Genomic DNA, 20525 nt, shown 5'->3' with positions numbered 1-20525 from the left:
ACAGAGTTTATAAAACAAGCCCCAGCATTTCAATCCACAAAGGTGGGCTCTTCCTAACAGATAAACACAACAAGAACAGCTGCTCGTGGGCCCGGAATGTTTGAGGGAAGGCCTGGCAAAGAAAACAAGGCCTTGGTTAATTATTGACATTTAGAGCCAGCTTTACTGAGCTGAAGACAGAGCTGCCCCGCTGAGCTTCATCCCTTGTTATGTCAAAGGCATTTGGAGAAGTGGCTTATTTTCTTTGCTCTTGGTGCAAATCAAATTCAAGAGCTGGAAGGAGCTGGAAGATGAAACTTGTGCTGACTCTATCACTGAGGCAAAGGAGTTTTCAGTGCACACTTGTCCCTGTTAATAACCAGCTAATAATCAGTTAATTCACATATATGCACATAATTCACATATAGGGGCTTCTTTCTTTTCCAAAGCCATACTTGGCTAAATCCTGTTAATTGGATTGCAATCACAGAAGTACCAAATGAGCACAGATACTGTTTAGAGACAGGTAAACCAGAGGTGTCGGGAAAAGGATCACCCTCTGGAGAAGAAAAATCATGATAAAGGTGTGATAAAACCACCAAGCATGACCCAAGAGCAAGCTGGAACTGGATGATCTTTAAGGTCTCTTCCAACCCAAACCATCCTATGATTCCATGTTGTAAAGAGAACTGTTCTGGTACTCACATCACTTGTTTAGAGTAGGATCACTTTGCCAGCCCTGCTGTGAGTGGGATGGGGGAAAAAACAAACCAAACCAACCAAACCAAGGAAAACCCAGAAAAAAATATATTTAAAGATCCTGAAAAGCTTCTGATAACTACCCACCTAGCTCCAAACTCAGCCTGAAACTACCAAAACTCTGCCCTCCCCTCTGGAAAGCCATCCCAGCTGACTCCAGGGCCAGGCAGGCCTTTATCTTTCAGCCAGAATTTCACCCAGCAAAGGTCATGGTCCCTTCCCCCCCTGTATTTAAGTATGAGATCTTCCAATTCATTTGGGAAAGAACTCTTCAATTCTCTCACTAGCTCTACCCTTTCAGTTTATAAATACTAAACTGGTTTTAATTCTAAGTATTCCTCCTGAGACCCTTCACTTCCACATCATACTGACCAGATGAGCACTCAGGGTCAGCTATTTACCAGCTGGCCAGAAAATAAAAGCACTTTTAGACAGGCTGACCCCACCTCTCTGAAGTTCAGCGAGTTTTTCAACACCCTTTTAACTGAGGTGGATACAAACCAAGATGTTCAGCCCTCAGAATCTGCTAAGCTTGGGAGCCTGTTCCTTAAATAACTGCAGGCAGAGCATCTGATTCTTCTGATCCTCTCCTCAAAACACTTTTCAGTATTGATGACAGGAATAGAGGAGGAATCTCTGACTTGGAATTAAAAATATCAGGGCATGTTTCCTAAGCAAGACGAGACATTTAGTCACAGACACCTTTTAATTGCATTTCACGTGGCATTTGCAGTTGGGTTCTCTAAATTCCTTTTTCTGGAGGAAGGGAGGAGAGGAAAGAGGGGGAAGTCTTGTGTTTCCTGGGCTGACTGTTCTGGAAGGATTTTTCTTCCCTGCCTTACATAAAGAACAAGTTTTTCATGAATGCCAAGGCTCCCACTCCAGATGGTGTCAGTGAAAAGCACGAGTGCCATAAGTAGGTTTCCTACACCCACTTCATGAAACTGGAATTCCACCAACCCTCTCGACATGGGAATGGTAAAATTCCCTGGGGAAAATGCATTCTGTGGACCCTCCCAGCTGCACCAAGAGGAGGTCAGGATTTAACCCCTGGGATCCCAACACACACACTCACACAAGGGGGGAGGATCACCAATATAGAAAGCAGAAAGTCAGATAAACCTGGTGGCTACTCAGGGATTCCACTGGCAGCTCAAGCAACAAAGAAAACACAGACTCAGCATTTTAATAAATATACTGATGCTTTGTCAGCTGCTGAGAGCCCTTAGTAAAGCTGCCCCACTTCTGAGTGCTTCAGGTTGATCCATTTACTTAATTATAAACAAGGGATCAGACAGCAATTCATTTTGCTTTGTTGGGATTTTTTTTTTTTTTACTTATTTATTTTTAATTCTCAAGTCCGAGTAACAGCAAACTTTGGACTATGCTCTTTTCTACTGCAGAGCTGAGATTTCCACCTTAGAATAACCTGGTTGTGAGTTTTCATTAAGTTCATTGTGTGCTGCAAGTGTTGTAGAGCAGCAAAAAACCTCTGAACTAGGGCAGTGCTTCACAGTTACCCCCAGGTGTGAGGAGCTTCAGCTCAAGAAAGTCTGTCCACTTGTTGGATCCCAACAGATTTAATATATATATATATATATATATATATATATATAAAAATTATTCTAAGAACCCAGACTAGAAAGGCTGTGTATTGTGAATATTGTATATATTCACAGTATATACAAATATTTTATAAAATAGATATATTTGTGTATAATCTATTTATGTGATATATATTATATAAATACATATTTGTGTAAATATATAAAGCAGCGAAAAATCCTGCCTTCAACTTTAAATACTTAAAAGTCCAAAACCAGGAGAAAATGCAGCTGATGAACAGGACTGTAGAACTACTGAAGGCTCTGAGGCGAAACTATATTTGGAAGTTTCATGTCTTAGGAGCACAACCACTGAAAAACCCGAGGTCCAATGGACTGTTTAGTCAAACACACCGTAGATATGGCATCAAAATACATTTTTTTCAACAAAAATAGAAATATCAGCATAAGATCTCACTGGAGCCTCCCCTCCCAAGCTGGGCCACGTCACCATTGTCTGAGGAGCTCTGAAAGTCCATTTACACGAGGGACAATGACTGGGGGCTCTGACCACCCCCTGGGGCTGCAGCTTTTTCTCCCTCCTACTGAAAAGAAACAGCAAGAAATGGGATATTTTGTTGGATGAGGAAGGACAAAAGGCTATCAGGGGCTGTTTTGACACGTCTGGTTGATTAAAAGTAAAATAAAGTACAAGTTTCACAGATCTCACAGGATATTCTGGGTTGGAAGGGACCCACCAGGATCAGCCAACTCTCAAATGAATGGCCCAGTTGCAAAAGCCACTAGAACATGAGACTTTTTGTGGGTTTGTTTTTGGTTTGGTTTTTCGTTGTGGTTTTGTTTTGTTTTGCTTGGTTTGGTGGTTTGGTTTTGGATTTGTGCGTGTGGGTTTTTGTTTGTTTTGTTTTTTGGTTGATTGGTTTGGTTTTGTTGATTTCTCATTTGGGTTTATAATGTTTGGGGTTTTTTTAAGAAAAACTAGCAGGTAAAGGGAAATGAGGTTTTCTAAAGTATCAGTTACTGTCCATGTTACTTTTATGGAGGGAAATAGGATTTTTTTTCTTGCTCTCAATAGGAAGAATCATATTATCAGAAGTGCAAAGATAACCCAGACACATCAGTGACGGCCTTTTTCCAGAGCTACTGAAGGAGCAAATCCTAAAGCAGCTGCTGTACCCAGAAATAATGCAATTAATAGTTAATAAGTTGGTGCTGTGTAGCTGCCTTCTGATGTCTGTAATCCTGTTGTACCAACAGGAAGCCTTCAACATGGACTTTTTGATGCTCAAACACTGGATTAGGGGTCACATGCAAACCAAAATATTTGCAGCTCTGTGGGTAGTACAACATCAAAGAATTAGATATTGGTGTTAGGTCTGAAAATAAACCCAAACAACTCACAGCCACGTGAAGAATGTGCAAAGAAACAAGCCCAAATAAAATTGTCATGTGAGGCCAAGCTACCAGATGGACCCCAAATATAAACTCCTGGGAGCTGAAGAAAGATAAGCAGAGACAGAAAGTGAAATTTGGAGGGTGTCAAGCGGGCTGGGAAAGATCAGGCAGATCAAACTCCAAAGCCAAGCACGGGCTGAGCTGCAGAGGGGGACATCTGGCTCCCCTTTCAGGCACCAAGACAAGAAGGGAGCCCTCCCTGAGACCTCAGGCATAACACACCCCATCTAGGGGGCCAGGGCATTCCCATGGACTGAATCCATGGAATGCTGGGCACAGACAGTGCTGGGATAAAACACAGCAGTAGCCCTGATCTCTGTTCAGCTTCCCTCTGCTGAATGTAAGGAGCATAAGAACAAGGCACACGAGCATTTGGAGTGTCCTTGGAGTTGCTCTCCCTCGGTTTTCACGCTTGAGTAAGTCAACAACAGACATTTATTCCAGCAGAATCAGTGAAAACTCTCCAATGTTGCATCTACTTTGGTAATCCTGTACTGGGATCAGAATTTGATCAAAGATACACCTGAGTAATTCTTGTAGTTTAATCCTCTTACTTCACCTCCTCCTCTTTTGCTGGGAGGTGTCCCTGCTGCTGTGCTTCCCAGAGGGAGACAAGGATGCTGCTTTTCAGGTAGTCTGGCCTAGGAGCCAGAACCTCTGACATTAAACCCCTCCTTGGGGTCTAATTCACTGATCCTCATCTGGAACAGAATCATGGAATGGTTTGGGTTGGAAGGGACCTTCGAGATCATCTCATTCCACCAGGGACACCTTCCCAAGTTGCTCCAAGCCCCATCCAGCCTGGCCTTGGACACTTCCAGGGATCCAGGGACAGCCACAGCTTCTCTGGGCAACCTGTGCCAGGGCCTGCCCACCCTCACAGGGGAGAATTCCTTCCCAATATCCCACCTATCCCTGTCCTCTGGCAGTGGGAAGCCATTCCCTGTGTCCTGCCCCTCCATCCCTTGTCCCCAGTCCCTCTCCAGCTCTCCTGGAGCCTCTCAGGTCTCCCTGGAGCCTTCCCTTCTCCAGGTGAGCCCCCCCAGCTCTCCCAGCCTGGCTCCTTTAGGTCAACTTTTCAATTCCACGAACAATTCACCATGGGAGGCCTCCAACTGCAGAGCAGCAGCTCATGTGTTCAACCCCTGTCTGTTCACCACATCTTGCCAAGTGCAGGGGGCCCAGCAGCAGGAACTCCATCCACACTTCAGACTGAGCGGAATTAGCCAAGAGAGGAGGGAACAACTGATCTGCTGTGACAGCATCACAAGCTCCACAATCCTCAGGCAACTGGGGTTTATTTTGGCTGTGATCACAACCCAGACTTTACTACTTATTGCTGCTTAGAAGTCTGACTTACCTGAAAGAGAAAGCTAACTGGAGGTTTCTCCATCTCCTAGGAACCTCCCTAATTTATGGAGATCAAGCTACCCTGCCTTGGCATTAGTCTTTAACTCAAACAACCTGCTTAGGTTAAAGAAGTCTTTGCAGCTGACAAAGAGCTCCACTAAAATCACTCTCTGATAAGCTGGCAGACATCACAGGCAGCACACTTGTCACTTTTTCTGCCTTAAAGTAAAGGACTTTAATTGGTGAAGATAACATCCTATATTGGCTGTTATCAATTAAGACAGACTTCCCATTATTGGGAAAGAAGGAGCCCTGGAATAGTGGAGAGGTCACTCCCAGCAATCATTTCTGCCTGAGTGAGGATCTTGCCCAGTTAACTCTTCATCAGCAGAAACCACTACTCAGCTGGGCACAGGGAGTCAAGTGAAAATCCTGTGCTTAGCTGAGCTGCTGGATGCAGATCTGAGATATTTTGTTGACATTTCAGCTGCCAAGGATCACGATGACTTAAAAATTGGTTTTTTGTCTCTAAATGGTCTTTTTAGTTCCTTTCATGGGAGCTTTAAAAGAAAGCTCCAAAGGGTTGGGTTCAAAATGCATTGAGTACTAAGTGGTTCCAGTTCATAACTGTTCCTGGGGGAAAATGGACCAGAGAAGCTCCCCAGCAGTTGTGATTACTGGGGGATTCACCCCCCCAAATTACAGAGCAGATCACACCAGTTTTGCTTGGTATTTATTATTGGAACAGAGGCTGCTGAACAGCCCCTTCTCCCCAGTGTATGCATGGAGGCAGAATGCAAGAGCATAAATCAACATAATGCAGCAAGACTGACAAAATTATAGACCTGCACAAGCTTTAATAATCAGCAAAGCCCTGGTGACCTTTGCCATTTACATCTGTAAAGCTACTTCGATGTGTTGGTGATGTCAAGGTTCACTGCATGGTTAGCACAAGTGGAGTGCATTCTCAATTAAATAATGTTGACTAAAAGGGACTCTTCATTTAGTTTAAAGAGCTTTAATGGTTTCCTCCACTCGCAGAGAGATGACTCATAGAACAGCTTAAGAGGGTCACGTCATGTCACACAAAACCCACTTCTGCTCATTCCTTAAAAGTCTGGGAAGCACCTACTTTGAGATGTTCACACAGCAGAGCATCACCTAAAACCATGGCAGTCTCACAGGAGCAAAGCTACGAGCCCCAGCCCCTGTCAGCTCCCTCAGCAGTCACCCCAGACGGGCACCTGATCTACCAGCAGTTTTCTGAAACACTCAGCCCAGTTCCTAATCCTGCCCACGGCCTTGGAGGTAAATGAATGAGGTCAAGGAAGCGATACATTTTTCATGAGCAGCTGGGGGTGAAGATCATGGCTTGTGTCAGCAGGTTCTGGCGATGGATCACATTACATAAGGAGGGAAGCTCAGGGCTGGGAAGCGTTTTCCTGGAGAAGTTGCATAACTCTGCAATGTGTGTTAAAAAATGGTACTTTCTTTCTTCCAGAGGGAGAAGGTGAGAGGACACACAGCCCTCAGCCCCCTGAGCAGGAGCTCCTCTCATCAGGTACACTGGATAGAGATCAGGTCTCTGTAGGAAGTTGTCAGATTGGTGAAAGAAAGTGGGGAAAATTACCCCCCAGCATGTAAAAACCCCTGCGAGATGAGAGTCCGAGAGCTACTCTGGAGCACCAATATCAGCACCAGTTTCTCGGGGATAAGATCCAAGACAGGCAAATTTCTATCCCTTCAAAGTTGTCACTATATTGAAGGAGAGGAGAGGGGGTAGGGGAAAAAAAACAAACAAAAAAACCCCCCAAAACCAACCAACCAAACAAAAAACCACCAAAAAAAAACAAAAACAAACCACAGAAAACCCAAAAGCCAAACATTTTTCCCGCTTTTATAAGGAATGTTGGTTTCCTTTAAGGCTTGAGGTCCTTGAAGGTCCTGAACTGTCATTCAGCCCCTTGGACAGCCCGGATCAGATGCCAACAGAACACACCAAGGGAAGTGGGGGGTGTTCCCACACATCCAGACTCCCTCTGACTTCATCTGCACAAGCCCAGGCTCAGCTCCCAGGGGACAATATCCCTGCCCCAGGCACAGGTGCAGGTCCAAGGGAGAGCACAGAGTGCCTCTGATGATGAACTGTGCCCTGTCAGTGCTGAGGTTTCATCTGTCCCCAAGTTAATACCAACACAGAAGACTGGACTGCTGGAACCCTTGTGCACAATTTAATCATATTGCTGTGAAGAGATTTCAGCAAATCTCCTTTTTAGGATTAAAAGCAACCTGTGCTGCTTAACAGAGAATCCAGATTCAAGTCCAACTCTTCCTCTTTTTTTTAAGCAGCAAAGGGCAGGAAACTCAAAGGGCAGAACAACTGGGGAAAGCAAGGGCAGCAATTAATTTCTTTGCCTCCCCTCCTTCAGTTCCCAGCTGTCTGCACATCACCTCTGATCAAACACTGAACCAGCACTGAGGGGTGATCCATCTGCAGCAGGAGCTTGGCACTGGTCTGTGGAGTTTCACCACCAGAAATAAATATGAGATGAACTATTGGCCTTTGATTCAAGAGGCCTCACACACCTCCTGTGAGGTGGATTTCATCACCCTTTTAGAGTTTTCCTTGCAATGCAGGCCGGGAGTAGGTGTTGAATTCCATCAGTCTCATTTCACTGCCTTCCAACTTTTCTTCCCAAGTCATTCGGGAGGAAGTTCACAGGGAAGTTCCTGCACTGCAAACTTTCCTCCCTCCCACCACTGGCAGGCACATCTCCAGACACTGGCACAGCCACTGACCCCCCAGGCAGGGCAGTGTTCCATTGCAGCACCAACACTGCACCAGCACCGCTGTCACAGCCTCAGCAAACTGGACACACACGGGCACTTTGCTCCTTTTCTGCAAGAAAAAAGTCACTCCCTCCACCCTGACAGCCTCAAGAAGTGGTGGACTCAATTAAAAGCTTAAAATAGCACCAGGCCTGAAAGCTGAATGTAGATTTTTAGCTTATTCAAATCCAGCTGGTTCATTTGCATCAGATCACAGCCCTACCCCCTGCACAGCAATGCCTGGCTCCTCAGGACTTCCATCAGGGACATCAGCTCCAGGGAAGGTTGTGCTAAATGAACAGGGAAATCCTGGAAGTGTCAGATGTGACCCTTCCACTTTCCTGGAACTAGAGCCTGCCAACCTCCATGGCACTGAACACCTCCCCAGGTCCCCAGTGCATGAATTAAGATAGGAGATGATACAGGCCAGTTTTGCCTTTAAAAAGGCCAAGGCAAACATGAAATGTTTGGGATTAGCAGTAAGTTTGACACTGATGGTTTAAGAATCCCCATTCCCAGTCCTGCCTGGGTCAAAGAAAGCCAAGCAGAAAGAACAGACTAGAGCAGAAGTTCCTCTGAAGTGCACACACCTTTTCCAACTTGGAAACAAGACCAAGTGCTTCTGCCATGGGTCTGCATAACACAAGAAGAAAGTCAAAATACATCTATTCTCCACAACACAGAGCCATTAATCACAACATAGCAAGTGAAACCCCGAAGGGATGTTCCTACAGCTGTGAATTCTTGCTTTACTGTCACCATGAGGACCCTCCACAGAAACAGCCTGATCTGCTCCCTAACAAAGGACACCACTGCACAAAACCTACCAAAATCCAGCCTCAAAGGCAGCACACCCCACACACACCCTGGGGTCCACGGTGCTGCCGGGTCCCAGCACTCGAGGCAAGAATTTAAAGTGTATCAAGTTGCTTTGGATTTGAATAACAATGCCCAGATTTCTGGAGGAACACGAGGCAGCCTCGCTGAGGAAACCATCAAGGGAACAAAAGGCTATCAAGCAGAATGTGGTCTGAAGCAGTTCCTACTCTAAATTCAGCAGTGAAAGGAAGATGAAGCGAATGTAGCAAAGTAAGCAGGAAGAATGAGGAAGAATGATGGCTCTGCTCTGCAATCCCTGCACTGCAACCACCGTGACTGGAATGGCAAGAGGAGCCTCCCAATCCAGCACAGCCACAACTTCCCACTGCACTGCAGGCTGGGGGGACGATGGACACAGGACATAGGGCAGGGGCACATCCCCTGGAGCAGCCCCAGCGCTGGAGACACGGAGCTTTCACTGCAGATCCATGCCCAGGGCACACCTGGCACCTGCCCAGCTCAGCTGCCAGCACGGGATCAAAGAGGGCACGCCCGAGTGCCCCTGCTCTGCACCCCCAGAGCAGTCATGGAAAGCTCTGCAACAGCTCTGAGTGCTCAGAAAACTCCTCCAAGCCCTTCAGGTTCACTGTTGTGTGTCTGTCCTGCCAAGAAACCCCGTTTAAAGAACGCTGCTATCTGTTACAATATATCAGAACTGCTTTGACTTTCTTTTGGTTTACAATAAAACAAAAAAAAAATCTTCATTCTTGTGAAATATAACTTTCTAAATTCAGAAACCTTACCGAGAGATCAGCACTGCAGACTTGATGGGACATGCTTGGACCTGAACTGGAAGACAGTCATTTGTCTGGAGTGCCTCACACACATCCTTGACATTTTGCTGTATTTCCAGGATCATTATTAGCACACAGAAGACAAACAAACAGAAGATTTTATATTCCCCAAGCGTGAGCAGAGAGCCATCACAGCCATAGAAAGACAGTGACAAATAAAATGCTCCTGTAGTGAACTCTGAAATAGAGGAACTTGGACAAGTCAAGTGAACAGAGGTCGTGCCCACCTCGTATTAAATTATACCATTTCTCAGCTATAACCAGCCCCAACCAGAGACTGAGGTCCTACTGACCTAAGGGTGTGCAGTCCACTGCCAAAATCTGCCCTGTCCTAGTATTCCCCTAAGCAGGGGCAAGGATTCCCTGACAGCTTCTCCCTGGGACACAGGAGACATTCAGGCTGATGCTCCCTATTTACACCTCCACAAAGAAGTCCCCACTCTAGGGCCTTGCCTCATTAATTCAGGGATAATCAACCCCTGCTCTCCTCATTTAAATGACATCAGAACTTCAAAGAGATTCTTCTTTGGTTACAAAGCTTCCTCCTTGTCCTGGGTAACCAGGTCTCCTGTTCCCTCCTGGAGAGAGCTCACATTTTCCCTGCCCTTCCTTTTATCCCTGACAGTCCTAGAGAAGCTTCTCTTGCTGCCCTTGACATCCCTGGCTGGATTTAATTCTACTTTAGTTTTCCTAAACTAAAAGTGGGATGGTCCCTCTGTACCCTCCCAGCCCACCTGCCCCTGCTCCCACCCTCTGTAGTTTCCTTTTTGTCTCCAGGTTTGTCCAGGAGCAACTTGTTCATCCATCAGGCCTCCTGGGATTTTGCCTGACTTGTTCTTGGTTGGGATCAGTCCTGAGCTCAGAGGAGCTGATTCCTGAGTGAGCTGAGGGGCCCAGCTCTCTCAGGCCCCTCTTCCCTGCCATGGGACTCCACCAAGCAGATCCCTGAGTAACCCCAACCTGGGGACATCCCATTTTCACTGGAGCAGCTGCCAAGCTCCAAAACACGAGCTCCAAGCTCAGGCTGTTACACAGGGATCCTCAGAGGGGTCATCTGGGGCTGATGGGATTTGCTTCCTGTGAGTTTTAAAGATTATTTCAACAGTAAATTGACTGAGGCAATAATCTTAAGGACTGGAAAGTCTTTTGTGGGAATCCAAGGTGCAATTCTTCATCCTGCCTCTCCACAGTTTACAGAGCACACAGGCAGCATGTTGGTCCCCTCAGGTCACCAGCTGATCGAGCAAAAGCATTACAGAGTGTTCAACTCTCCTCACTTTGAACCAACCCAGCACCCACAAAACTGTGTCATCTGTAATTAACTTTGTGGAACAGCTTTCACCCATCCTGGGCCCTGCAGTGATTCCCACAAGGGAGAAGTACAGGAGAACACTAAAATCCTCCCAGGAGCTGGAATTTGATCAGAGGTCCCTTTCAACCTAAACCATCCTGTGATTCTGTGAACTGCCACACAACCTCACCCCCACAGCACAGACAGAGCAGCAAATTCCAAACAGAGGCTGCCAACACCAAAACGTGATATTTCAGAAACTCCAAGTGAGATCCTGCCATTGTTCTCTCAAGTCCCAGTGCAAATGCACAGCAGTACAAAGCCCAAGAAGTGGGTGATTGTTTCACCTTCATCAACAGTCGTGTCAGCACACACAGACCTTCTGCTACTGAAGTTTACACCTCAATTTTAGACACAAAAATAGAGGCCCAGTTGCAGAAACTAAGCTGCAGGACTAATTCTCCACTGTCACACTAGAGACAAGTGTTGGTCAAGTTTTCAGCTCCTGAGTCACCTGCAGTCCTTTTCAGCCAGAAGAAATCCAGCAAAGCTGCAGAAACCCCAACAAGCATCAGCTTCCAGCTGCATCCCAAATTCTAAAGAAGGACAGGATCACTGTTTCCCCACCTTCCTTCTGCTGCTTTATTTCCCTCACTATTCAGAGTAAAGTGCTATTTACACCGAGTAAATGTGAATTACTGTGGTGCAGTCAGAGATGTAATACATGTATGTCTTTGTCTCTACTCGTGTTTGTCGGGGAAGTCTGACTAGAAATCTTATTAACATGCAAATAATGTATATTATATTTCAATCAGTTGCTATAGAGAGCTCCTCGGTTGCAGCATTTTTCTTATCTAGCACAGCAGCGAGACTCAGTCTACACAGATGCCTTGCAGTAGAGTCATTTCTTTCCTGTGAATATTTTAAAATGGCACTGCTTGAAAAGAAAGTTTAACTCTGCACTTTTAAGACAAAACTTGACTCGTGAGACCTTGCCCTGCGTTCCCAGCAGCCTTTCTAATGTTTGGAGGGACGCAGAAGCGGTGCAGACGTTGCCACTCCAAGGCAGGTTCTTCACTACAGATGTATTTTTATGCGTTTCTATAAATAAAAACATTGGTACCGAACTGGCGAGCGATTTAAAGCCGAGCCAGCAGAGGGAGCACAGACCCCGAGCCCAAAGCGCTGCTTTGGGATGGGGAGGGACGAGATTCCCTCCAGGATCAGGGACTGAGAAACAAAAAGGCGCATTCCCACCACGCCCGGCTGGAGAAGGACTGAGGTTTTCAGATCGTGCTGTGAAAGCTGCTCCTTCCCTCCAGCGCCCACCCCGCAGGAGGATTTTGGCCACTTTGCAGCAATCTCTGCTCTGGAGCCAGGCTGGGACAGCTGGGGGGGTTCACCTGGGGAAGGGAAGGATCCAGGGAGACCTGAGAGCCCCTTCCAGGGCATAAAGGGGCTCCAGGAGAGCTGGAGAGGGACTGGGGACAAGGGATGGAGGGACAGGACACAGGGAATGGCTCCCACTGCCAGAGGGCAGGGAGAGATGGGATATTGGGAAGGAATTCTTGGCTGGGAAGGTGGGCAGGCCCTGGCACAGGTTGCCCAGAGAAGCTGTGGCTGCCCCTGGATCCCTGGAAGTGTCCAAGGCCAGGTTGGATGGGGGTTGGAGCACCCTGGGCTGGTGGAAGGTGTCCCTGCCCATGGCAGGGGGTGGCACTGGATGAGCTTTAATGTCCCTTCCAACCCAAACCAGTCTGGGATTCATTTTCTGAGACAATTATTTTGACATTATTACTTTTTCCTATCACCAACCATACACACAACATCACTAAACTCAAACAAGTTGGTTTACAGCCCCAAAGGATTAAAAAAAAAACCAAACTTGCTTGTCTGAAGAGTGATATCAAACACAACCACTTTTTTACCCCGATCTCTGAGCAGCCCAATAAGAGATGGTCATTAACCTGTAAAACAGCAATCATTAGCAGTGCTCAGCTCTGCCCAGGGCACAGCACAGGTCACACAGGGGGCTGAAGAAACACTTCTTACTCCTGCTGCTGTCTTTAATCACCAGACCAGGGCAGTGACCCTCGGCAGGAACAACCCAATCCAGGTTTCTGGTTACAAACCAGCATTTCTCCCACTCTAGCACAGTAACAATTCCAGCATTTCCAGGAAACACCAGAAAGGCTCTGCAGAGCAGCCCCTTAGGAATGGGGGTGGGAACAAAAGCAGCCCCCATCAGGGACAGCTCCCCAAAACCAGCAGAATGGGTTCATATCCATCTCCAAACTGCACTGCTCTGATGCACCACAGCCTGGTGATTGCCTCCATTTCCAACTCAACAATTCTGCCGAGAAAAACAGTGCAATTAGGCAAATTCTGGGCAGAGGGAATTATGACAACCTCAGTGACGGGCTCGCTGAGCTCAGATGAAAGGCAGGAGCTCTGGCAGGTACAGCCTGAAAGTATCTGCAGGCTGCAAAACTCGCCAAAAAAACCTGGAATTAACATAAGAGAGAGGGTGTGAGTCGGAATGATGGGATCAAATTAGAATAATGCAAGTGTGGGCTGCACATCAGGAATTACTTCTGACCTGCAAAATCCACTTACCTAAGCAGCTTCCCACACACCTCCTTGGGGAGTGGCACGAGGTGACCTCCCTGCACCTGCACGCAGGAGGCAGGAGAAAAGCTCCAAGGAACAGCCCCTGAGCTCTCCTGGGAGCAGCCTGCCTGCTTTAGGGGCAACTGTCCCCCAAATTAGGGACTGGGACCCCGACTGAGCCATGAACTCCAGGGAAATTCAGTGTTCTGAGATGCTCTGAGGGTCTGCACGGCTCTGCCACGCAGGGAGACAACAATTAATCACTGCCAGAGCTGGAGGTGCAGAGGGAGCAACCAAGGCTGCTCCTCACCAGCCTCATCCCCTTAAGGGAAGTTCTGGAGGGCCCCACTCCACTTGGAATCTCAGCACCTAAAGGCCAAGGTCTGGCACCAGGCACTGAATTCAGCACAGCAGGTCAGTTCAGCATCACTGGCCAGCACAAGAGGAACAGCCACCTAGTTCTGCTGGGTGGAAAAAAAAAAAAAGGAAATTAAGCTCTTCGAGACTCTACTTGCAAGAAGAGTTTAAGAATTTACTATTTCCGTTTTAATAATTTACTCCCCCCATAAGCATGCTGTAAGAAAACACCTTGAAATGCCTTGTTCTTTCTTTCCTCGGAGCTTCTGTGATCTGCCCTCAAATCAGCTCTTCCTACAGATACTCCTTGGGGTGTGATGTGTTTTGCTTCAGGTTTTCAAAAGAGCTGTGTGCCTTATTTTGCTCCAGAAGAAACTTTCCCCCAAGGACTGCTGGAGATTTGTCTTTGTTTCACGCTCCACTCACTGCTGTGATTTCTAGTAGCAAACCAGCAGATTAAAACTGCTAATAAAGACCAGGTAAGGGCCTTCCCTTCCAGCCCTTGGATGAGCCACGGACAGCACTCATGAATGAAGTGTGTGTGTGTGTGCCCTGAGCATCCCAGCCAGGCTTGTGAGGAGGGAGGGTTCTTGGGAGAGACCTTCCAGACACACACTGGGTAATTACAGCAGCTCTCATTTGCTCTCTGAGCTCCCAGGATCCACGAGTGCTGCCAAATCTTTCCCAAAAGCAGCTCTTTGGGAGTGCTTTTCGGTTTCCTCGACAGGGATTTCATAAGAAGGGCCATCAAAGCATTAACCAGCACGAAAATGTACTTTGTTCTTAGAGTTCAGAACACAGCTCCAAAGTTAGGGAGCTCAAAAACCTGTGTTCCACGTCAGCAGAATAAAAGGCTTCACCAGCTCCACTGAGCCCTGGTAATTCTTCAGGACTGCTCTGCTTTAAATGGGACACATTTACCTCAAGTTGTGAAAGCCCCTTCAAACCCATTATGCTGCAGGATGGGTTGTTTTCTGCTGCACTGGGTTTCCTCTCCCAAAGCAGCAGGAATTTTTGCTCTTCTCTTTATGGATCATGTTTTCTCTCCCTGCTCAGACTTCCCAGGAAACTTTCTCGATACCAGCACATTATTCTGCCCTCACTGTGCTTTCCCCCCACACACACAGCCTGTTTTATTGATTATCCACTACACATCACTCCTCAGATGAATCTGTCTTTGCGTGTTATCATTTAGCTCAACATTTAACAGATATTAAGTACAAGAATTTGCCGATATCTCACAGGCCCGAAATAATTTAGCTGAGTTTAGTTAGCAAGTTCACATCTTATTGCACATCTTCACACTATTGATTTCCTGCAGCCTGCCAGAACAACAAATGCCTGATCTAAGAGATGCTCACCCGTCTGCTGCTGCACAAATCACACCAATGACACCAAAATGAGTGCTCCAAAAGCCAAAGCCCTCCCTTCAGTGTCACACCCTCATTCTCAGCACTCAGCAATCACCCCGTTCCAGTTATGGATTGAAAATGAAGTGAACAGGGTATTTGAAGTTATTTGAAGATGCAGGTTCCTGCCCAGTGCCCATCCCATCCTGCTACAGGGCTGACAGAACACACAGCAGCCTGTGGTGCTATCTTGTGTGCTTTCTGGGTGTGCTTTCCACATAAATATATTCCTCAGGACCAGAATAAGCTGAACAAGTAGAAATGCATCTTCTAGTAATAACTGCGCTTCCACTGCAGAATTCCAGCCGCAAATCCCACTTTCCCACGCAGCTGACGGAGAGACGGGACCCAACAGCAGCACTTCGTCTCCATCCCTGCTGCCAAGAAGGCAGAGAAAAGCAAAAGCTTGCCCAAACACGAGCCTACTTTGAGAGCTGCTGGATCCCCCCACTCCACTCCAGCAAACAAAAATAAGCTGCTGCTCGAGAGCAGCACAGGCGGCGAGATGGGATTTACGTCATCCGAACAGTCTGTCTCAGCAAAGGACATCTCTGGAGGGAGAAAGGAGGCAGGCTGGTCTCTACAATAATGCAATCTTTGACTTCCTGCTGAGGCTGTGGCAGGGGCAGCAGTGCCAGCAGCGACATGCAAAGTCACAAGCTCGGGCTATGTAGGGCACAACGCAGCCTTCACATGTGACTGTCACCAGAGCAACAACTGCCACTTACTCCGCTGCTCCGGGGACACCTCGGCTCAGAGCATCTCCTGGGCACAGGCAGGGTTTCTCACAGCTCCCAATTGTGGCTGATCCCCCCACCCCCACCCCCAAAGAAAAAAAAAACAGTCCTGGATTCATTTAAAAATAAATCAGTCAGGCCAGGTGCAGAATTTAGACCGAGTTGCAAACAACGGCTCTCTCGGATGGTTCCATCTCAGCAGACAACTCTTCTCTCCCTCCTGCTCACACTCTTACCAGGCTCTTTCTCCATGGAAAAGCAGCACAGTTTTTAACTTCTTTAGGATAACTATCCAAGTCAGGGTACAAGCCAACCTCTAAAAGCGCTGATTTCTCACTGTCTCAGACCCAGAGAAGCCCAGTTTCCTCTAAAAAGGATTCCAGTCCCTTTACTTTGAAGCACTGAGCACTAAGGAAGAGCAGTGGTCACTGATGGTGCTTAGGCATGAAAGTGCTTCTGGAAGGAGGAGGATTGGGAGGTCTGTGCACAAACTGGACACACCACTTGCCTCCTAATCCCTGGGAACCTCATTTCAGCATCACTTGCAGCTGATACTGAACTTCAGCAACTAAGGGATCCTTATTCCCCACCCAAACATACACGAGGTGCACGTGACTTTTAATTCTGGGGAAACTGAGACTGAGCTTCTGAATGGGAAGCTGCAGACACCCAGAACCTGCAGGCTGGGCTGTCAGAAAGCCAAGGTAACTGCGGGACTGGAGGGAGACTTTAGAACAAAAAGCTGTTTTCCAAGTCGGGGACTTCCTCCACCTTTTGTATCCAGCCAGACTGTACACTGAGGCTGTGGGTGGCTGCTTGTCCCTGCTCCTGGACAGCCTGGGGCCTCACCAACCACTGCCACAGCCCCTGTCCCACACAGGGATCCACCCCCACAGAGAGGCAGGGTCACCTGGAGACAAGACAATCCCTCCCCACACGGGGAGGGGGATGACACAGGACCATTTGGGGGGGGGGGGGGGAGGGAAAACAGTGCTCCTCAGATGAAGGTGGCCCTGAAAATGTGGCTCCCCCAGCCCTGCACGTGGGCCAGGGGCCCAGCCAGACACAGGGAGCTGTCTCCCAGCTTCCCCACTAAGCCCCCAGGCTATGCCTCAAAGCAATACAACTCTGCCATAAATATCCCAGATTAATTCTGATCCCAGCATCAAATCCACTTAAGAGACTTAAAAGCCTCCGAGTCCCCAGAGCTGCCTGCCCAAGGAGGGCTCTGCAAATGAGTCTTGGGCTGCAGAGGAGAAATATTATCAAACCAGGCAAGCCATTTGTACAATTTTTAGTAATGTCATTTGCAAGAGACAAATGGGACAAGATAGCTGAGTTGATGTCTTGTTCTGGAAGCACAGCCACAAAAATCCTCGGGTACTGGACATGGATACACGGGGTAGGATTTGTATAACTATTCCATGCTTTCTGGAAATAGCTCTTTCTCCTCAAGGGATTGATTGACTGATAAATGACAGCATGCTCTCCAGTCTATTAAAGGAGCTATTTGCTTAGTTTTCATAGAGATATCTCTATATAAAAGCCTAAAGTGATTACCCCAACATCACAAAAAAAGCCTTGAGTGTTAATTCTGGCAGCAGAAAAGAAGCTGGGAAGACAGAGCCGCTTCCCTTTCCCGCTGTGCTCCGGCCAGTGCAAGGCTTGGGAAACAGGAGCAGGCAAGGGGAACACTGTGTGCCTAGCGACCCTTCCAGGGCTCCTGAAACCCCCCCCAGCACCGCGCAGAGAAAACGCTGCTCCGGAGCAGAGCCACCACCGCAGCCTCGGGAGCAGCAGGAGCGGCACTGCCAGAGCCAGCGGGAGCTGATGGGATCGGGGCAGCTCTCCGGGAACAGGCGGGGCATCCCCCGCGGCAGCGGATGGGCCTCCAGGAGGGAGACGCGGCCGAGGGCACCGGGGGCTGCCCCAGCCCCGGCGGGTCCCCGCAGGGTCGGCCGGACCCACCCGGTGCCTCCCTCCGAGCCCGGCGGGACGGGAATCCCGGGCATGCCGGGCATCCCGGCCCCGCGGGACGGGCATCCCGCAGCCCCGGCCCGGGGATGGCGAGGGGCTAGCCCTCCCCGCCTGTCTGAAGCGGGAGGTCCCGCATCCCGCATCCCGCATCCCGGGGCTGGCGGCGAGCGGGAGCCGCCGTGCCTGTATTACAAACCTAAGGAATTCGAGCGCAGCGGATCACAAACAGCCCATTGTGCCGTATCAAGCGGCCAAGTGGGCTCGTAATCCGATGCATGCTTTTCCCACTCCGCTCCTGGAAAGCCAAGCCTTAAATACTTTTCCCGAAGTAGAAACACGCTTGGAAAGCGCCGAGCTCAGTTCCTGCTATTCCCGAATCCCTGCTACTTCGGAACCGCGCAACTAAGCGGCTTTCCCGACCCTGGAAAGACGTAGACGATTAATTACAGATTAGAGAGGCTGGAATAGATGCGGCGGCCGGGAGCGCAGGCGGCCCCGCGCGGGGCGAGCAGGCGCTGGCCGGGGCCAGCCCGGTGGCGAGCGGCCAATGTTTACTGACCCCGGGCCGGGTCACTTTCGTTACCGGAGGCAGCCACGGGCCGATCCCCGGCATCGCCCGGGGGGCGAGCGGCTCCCACGGGGGTACCCCCGTCCCCGGGGCGCTCAGACCGGCAGCGAACACGCCGCGGGAAGAAGGGCAGGGCTCGCCCCGCTCCTCCCAGAGCCCCGGTCCCGCTGTCCTGCCCGGGGCATCTCCCGAGCGCAGGGACGGCTGCGGACACGGGGCAGCCCCGGCCGTGCCGCCGCGGCTCCAACCACCCCCCTGGGACCCCGGGACAGAGCACGAGTGACACACGGGCACCTGAGGGGCTGGGGTTCATGGGGGACACCCCACCACTGCGCCCGGGGCTCGCTCCGGGGCATCGCCGCAGGGAATCCCCGTTCCCAGCGCTGGGGCGCGGGGCGCCTTTGGGGACCCGAAAGGCAGGAGGGGAAAGGGAAGGGGAGCCCCGCTAACCGAAACACCCTCCGCGGAAAGGGGGCAAAGAAAGGGCTGCGAGCGCTTACTTCTCGTGCCTGGCGTTCTCCTGGATGGCGCTCAGCACCCCCGGGGGCGCGGGGGGGACGCCCTGCTGGAGCCGGCATGTGGCCAGGTGCCGGTGATGCTCGTCCTGCAGGCAGGCATTTTCGTGGTACAACTTGGCCACTTGCTGCTCCAGCTCGTCTATCCTCCGCTTCTGCTTCTCCAGCAGCTCCTGCTGCGTCTCGATAATCTTGTTCAGCTCCTTCAGGTACTCGGCCGCCTTGCTGGGGTTCTCGGCGGGGCTCTCCATGGCCGCCCCGCGGCTCGGGGAGGGGGCAGGTGCGGGCCGGCCCCGTCCGCCGGCAACTTGAGCGAGAGGGAAGGAATAAATAACCCCGCGGAACCCGGCCCCCCGCGGCCCCGCGCGTCCCCTCCTAGAGCCGCGGCCGGCCGGGCGGGCGGCGGCCCCGCGCCGCCATTGCTGCCGCTCGGCCCCCGCTCAGCGAGGGCAGGGCCGCGGCCCGGGGGAGCCGCCCGGAGCCGCCCGGGCCCCGCCGCGCTGCCGCCCGCCCGCCGTGCCCGCGCCCGTGCCCGTCCCGCCCTGCCCGCGCCGCAGCCCCGCAGCTCTCCCGTCGCCTGGCAGCGCCCGCGCCCCCGCCGCGCTCCGGGCCGGGCATGGGCATGGGCATGGGCATGGGCATGGGCGCGGGCTGTCCCTGCCGCGGGGCCGCCGCGCCCGCCTCCCCGCCGGGCTCCGCCGCCGGGATGCGCTTAAGTAGCGCCGGCTGCTCCTCCGGGGGGGATGGCGGGGGGCTCCGGGAGCGCCCCATCTCTCCATCCTATTCCTGCATCCCATCCCACTCCCCGTTCCCTGCATCACACCTCGCTCCCCATTCCCTGCATCCCATCCCCGCGCCCCATCCCTTCATCCCATCTCGCTCCCCGTTCCTGCATCCCACATCCGCGCCCCATCCCTTCATCCCATCCCCGCGCCCCATCCCTTCATCCCATCCCCGCGCCCCATCCCTGCATCCCATCTCGCTCCCCGTTCCTGCATCCCACATCCGCGCCCCATCCCTTCATCCCGTCCCCGCGCCCCATTCCTGTATCCCATCCCTCCATCCCATCCTTGCGCCCGTTCCTGTATCCCATCCCTGCATCTAATTCCTGCAGCCCATGCCCGCGCCCCATCCCCGCGCTGCTCCGGGCCGGTTCCCCCGCGGCCGGGGAGCCCCGGGAGGGGCGCGGGAGCGCTGCGGGGCCCCGAGGCGGTGCGGGCGGCGGAGCGGGGCGGCCCCGGCCCCGCGCCCCGGGAGCAGCGATGTGCGCGGGGGCGGGCGGGGAGCGGGACCCGCCGGGAGAGCCGAGCTCTGACCCGGCACAGCTGGGAACGGGCTCGCATTGCCCAGGTGGCAGCGAGGGTTGGCCCCCCAAGCTGGGTGCCCAGCAGAACCCCCCGCCTCTCCCAGCAGCGTCCCCGATATTAAAACCTACGCTGGTGAAACGCCGC

The 20525-nt window shown here is 50.8% G+C and overlaps 1 protein-coding gene across 3 annotated transcripts in view; it reads right to left on the bottom strand.

Annotated features, from left to right (window-relative positions):
* The window catches only part of IQSEC1 (IQ motif and Sec7 domain 1), a 316957-nt gene extending 297548 nt beyond the window's left edge, over positions 1–19409 (bottom strand). For all 3 annotated transcript variants that reach the window (XM_027892538.1, XM_027892539.1, XM_027892540.1), the window contains exon 1: positions 19060–19409. In XM_027892538.1, coding sequence (XP_027748339.1) covers positions 19060–19325 — 266 coding nt within the window. In that variant the 5' untranslated portion in view covers positions 19326–19409. The remainder of the gene's footprint in view (positions 1–19059) is intronic.
* Between the last annotated feature and the right edge of the window lie 1116 nt (positions 19410–20525).

This window comes from Empidonax traillii, unplaced genomic scaffold (assembly GCF_003031625.1).
Source record: "Empidonax traillii isolate 1590-97213 ecotype Southwest subspecies unplaced genomic scaffold, ASM303162v1 scaffold356:size572493, whole genome shotgun sequence".
In the NCBI taxonomy this organism is placed as follows: Eukaryota; Metazoa; Chordata; class Aves; order Passeriformes; family Tyrannidae; genus Empidonax; species Empidonax traillii.
The sequence above is the reverse complement of the archived record's forward strand: the minus strand, read 5'-3'. Positions and strand labels throughout refer to the sequence as shown.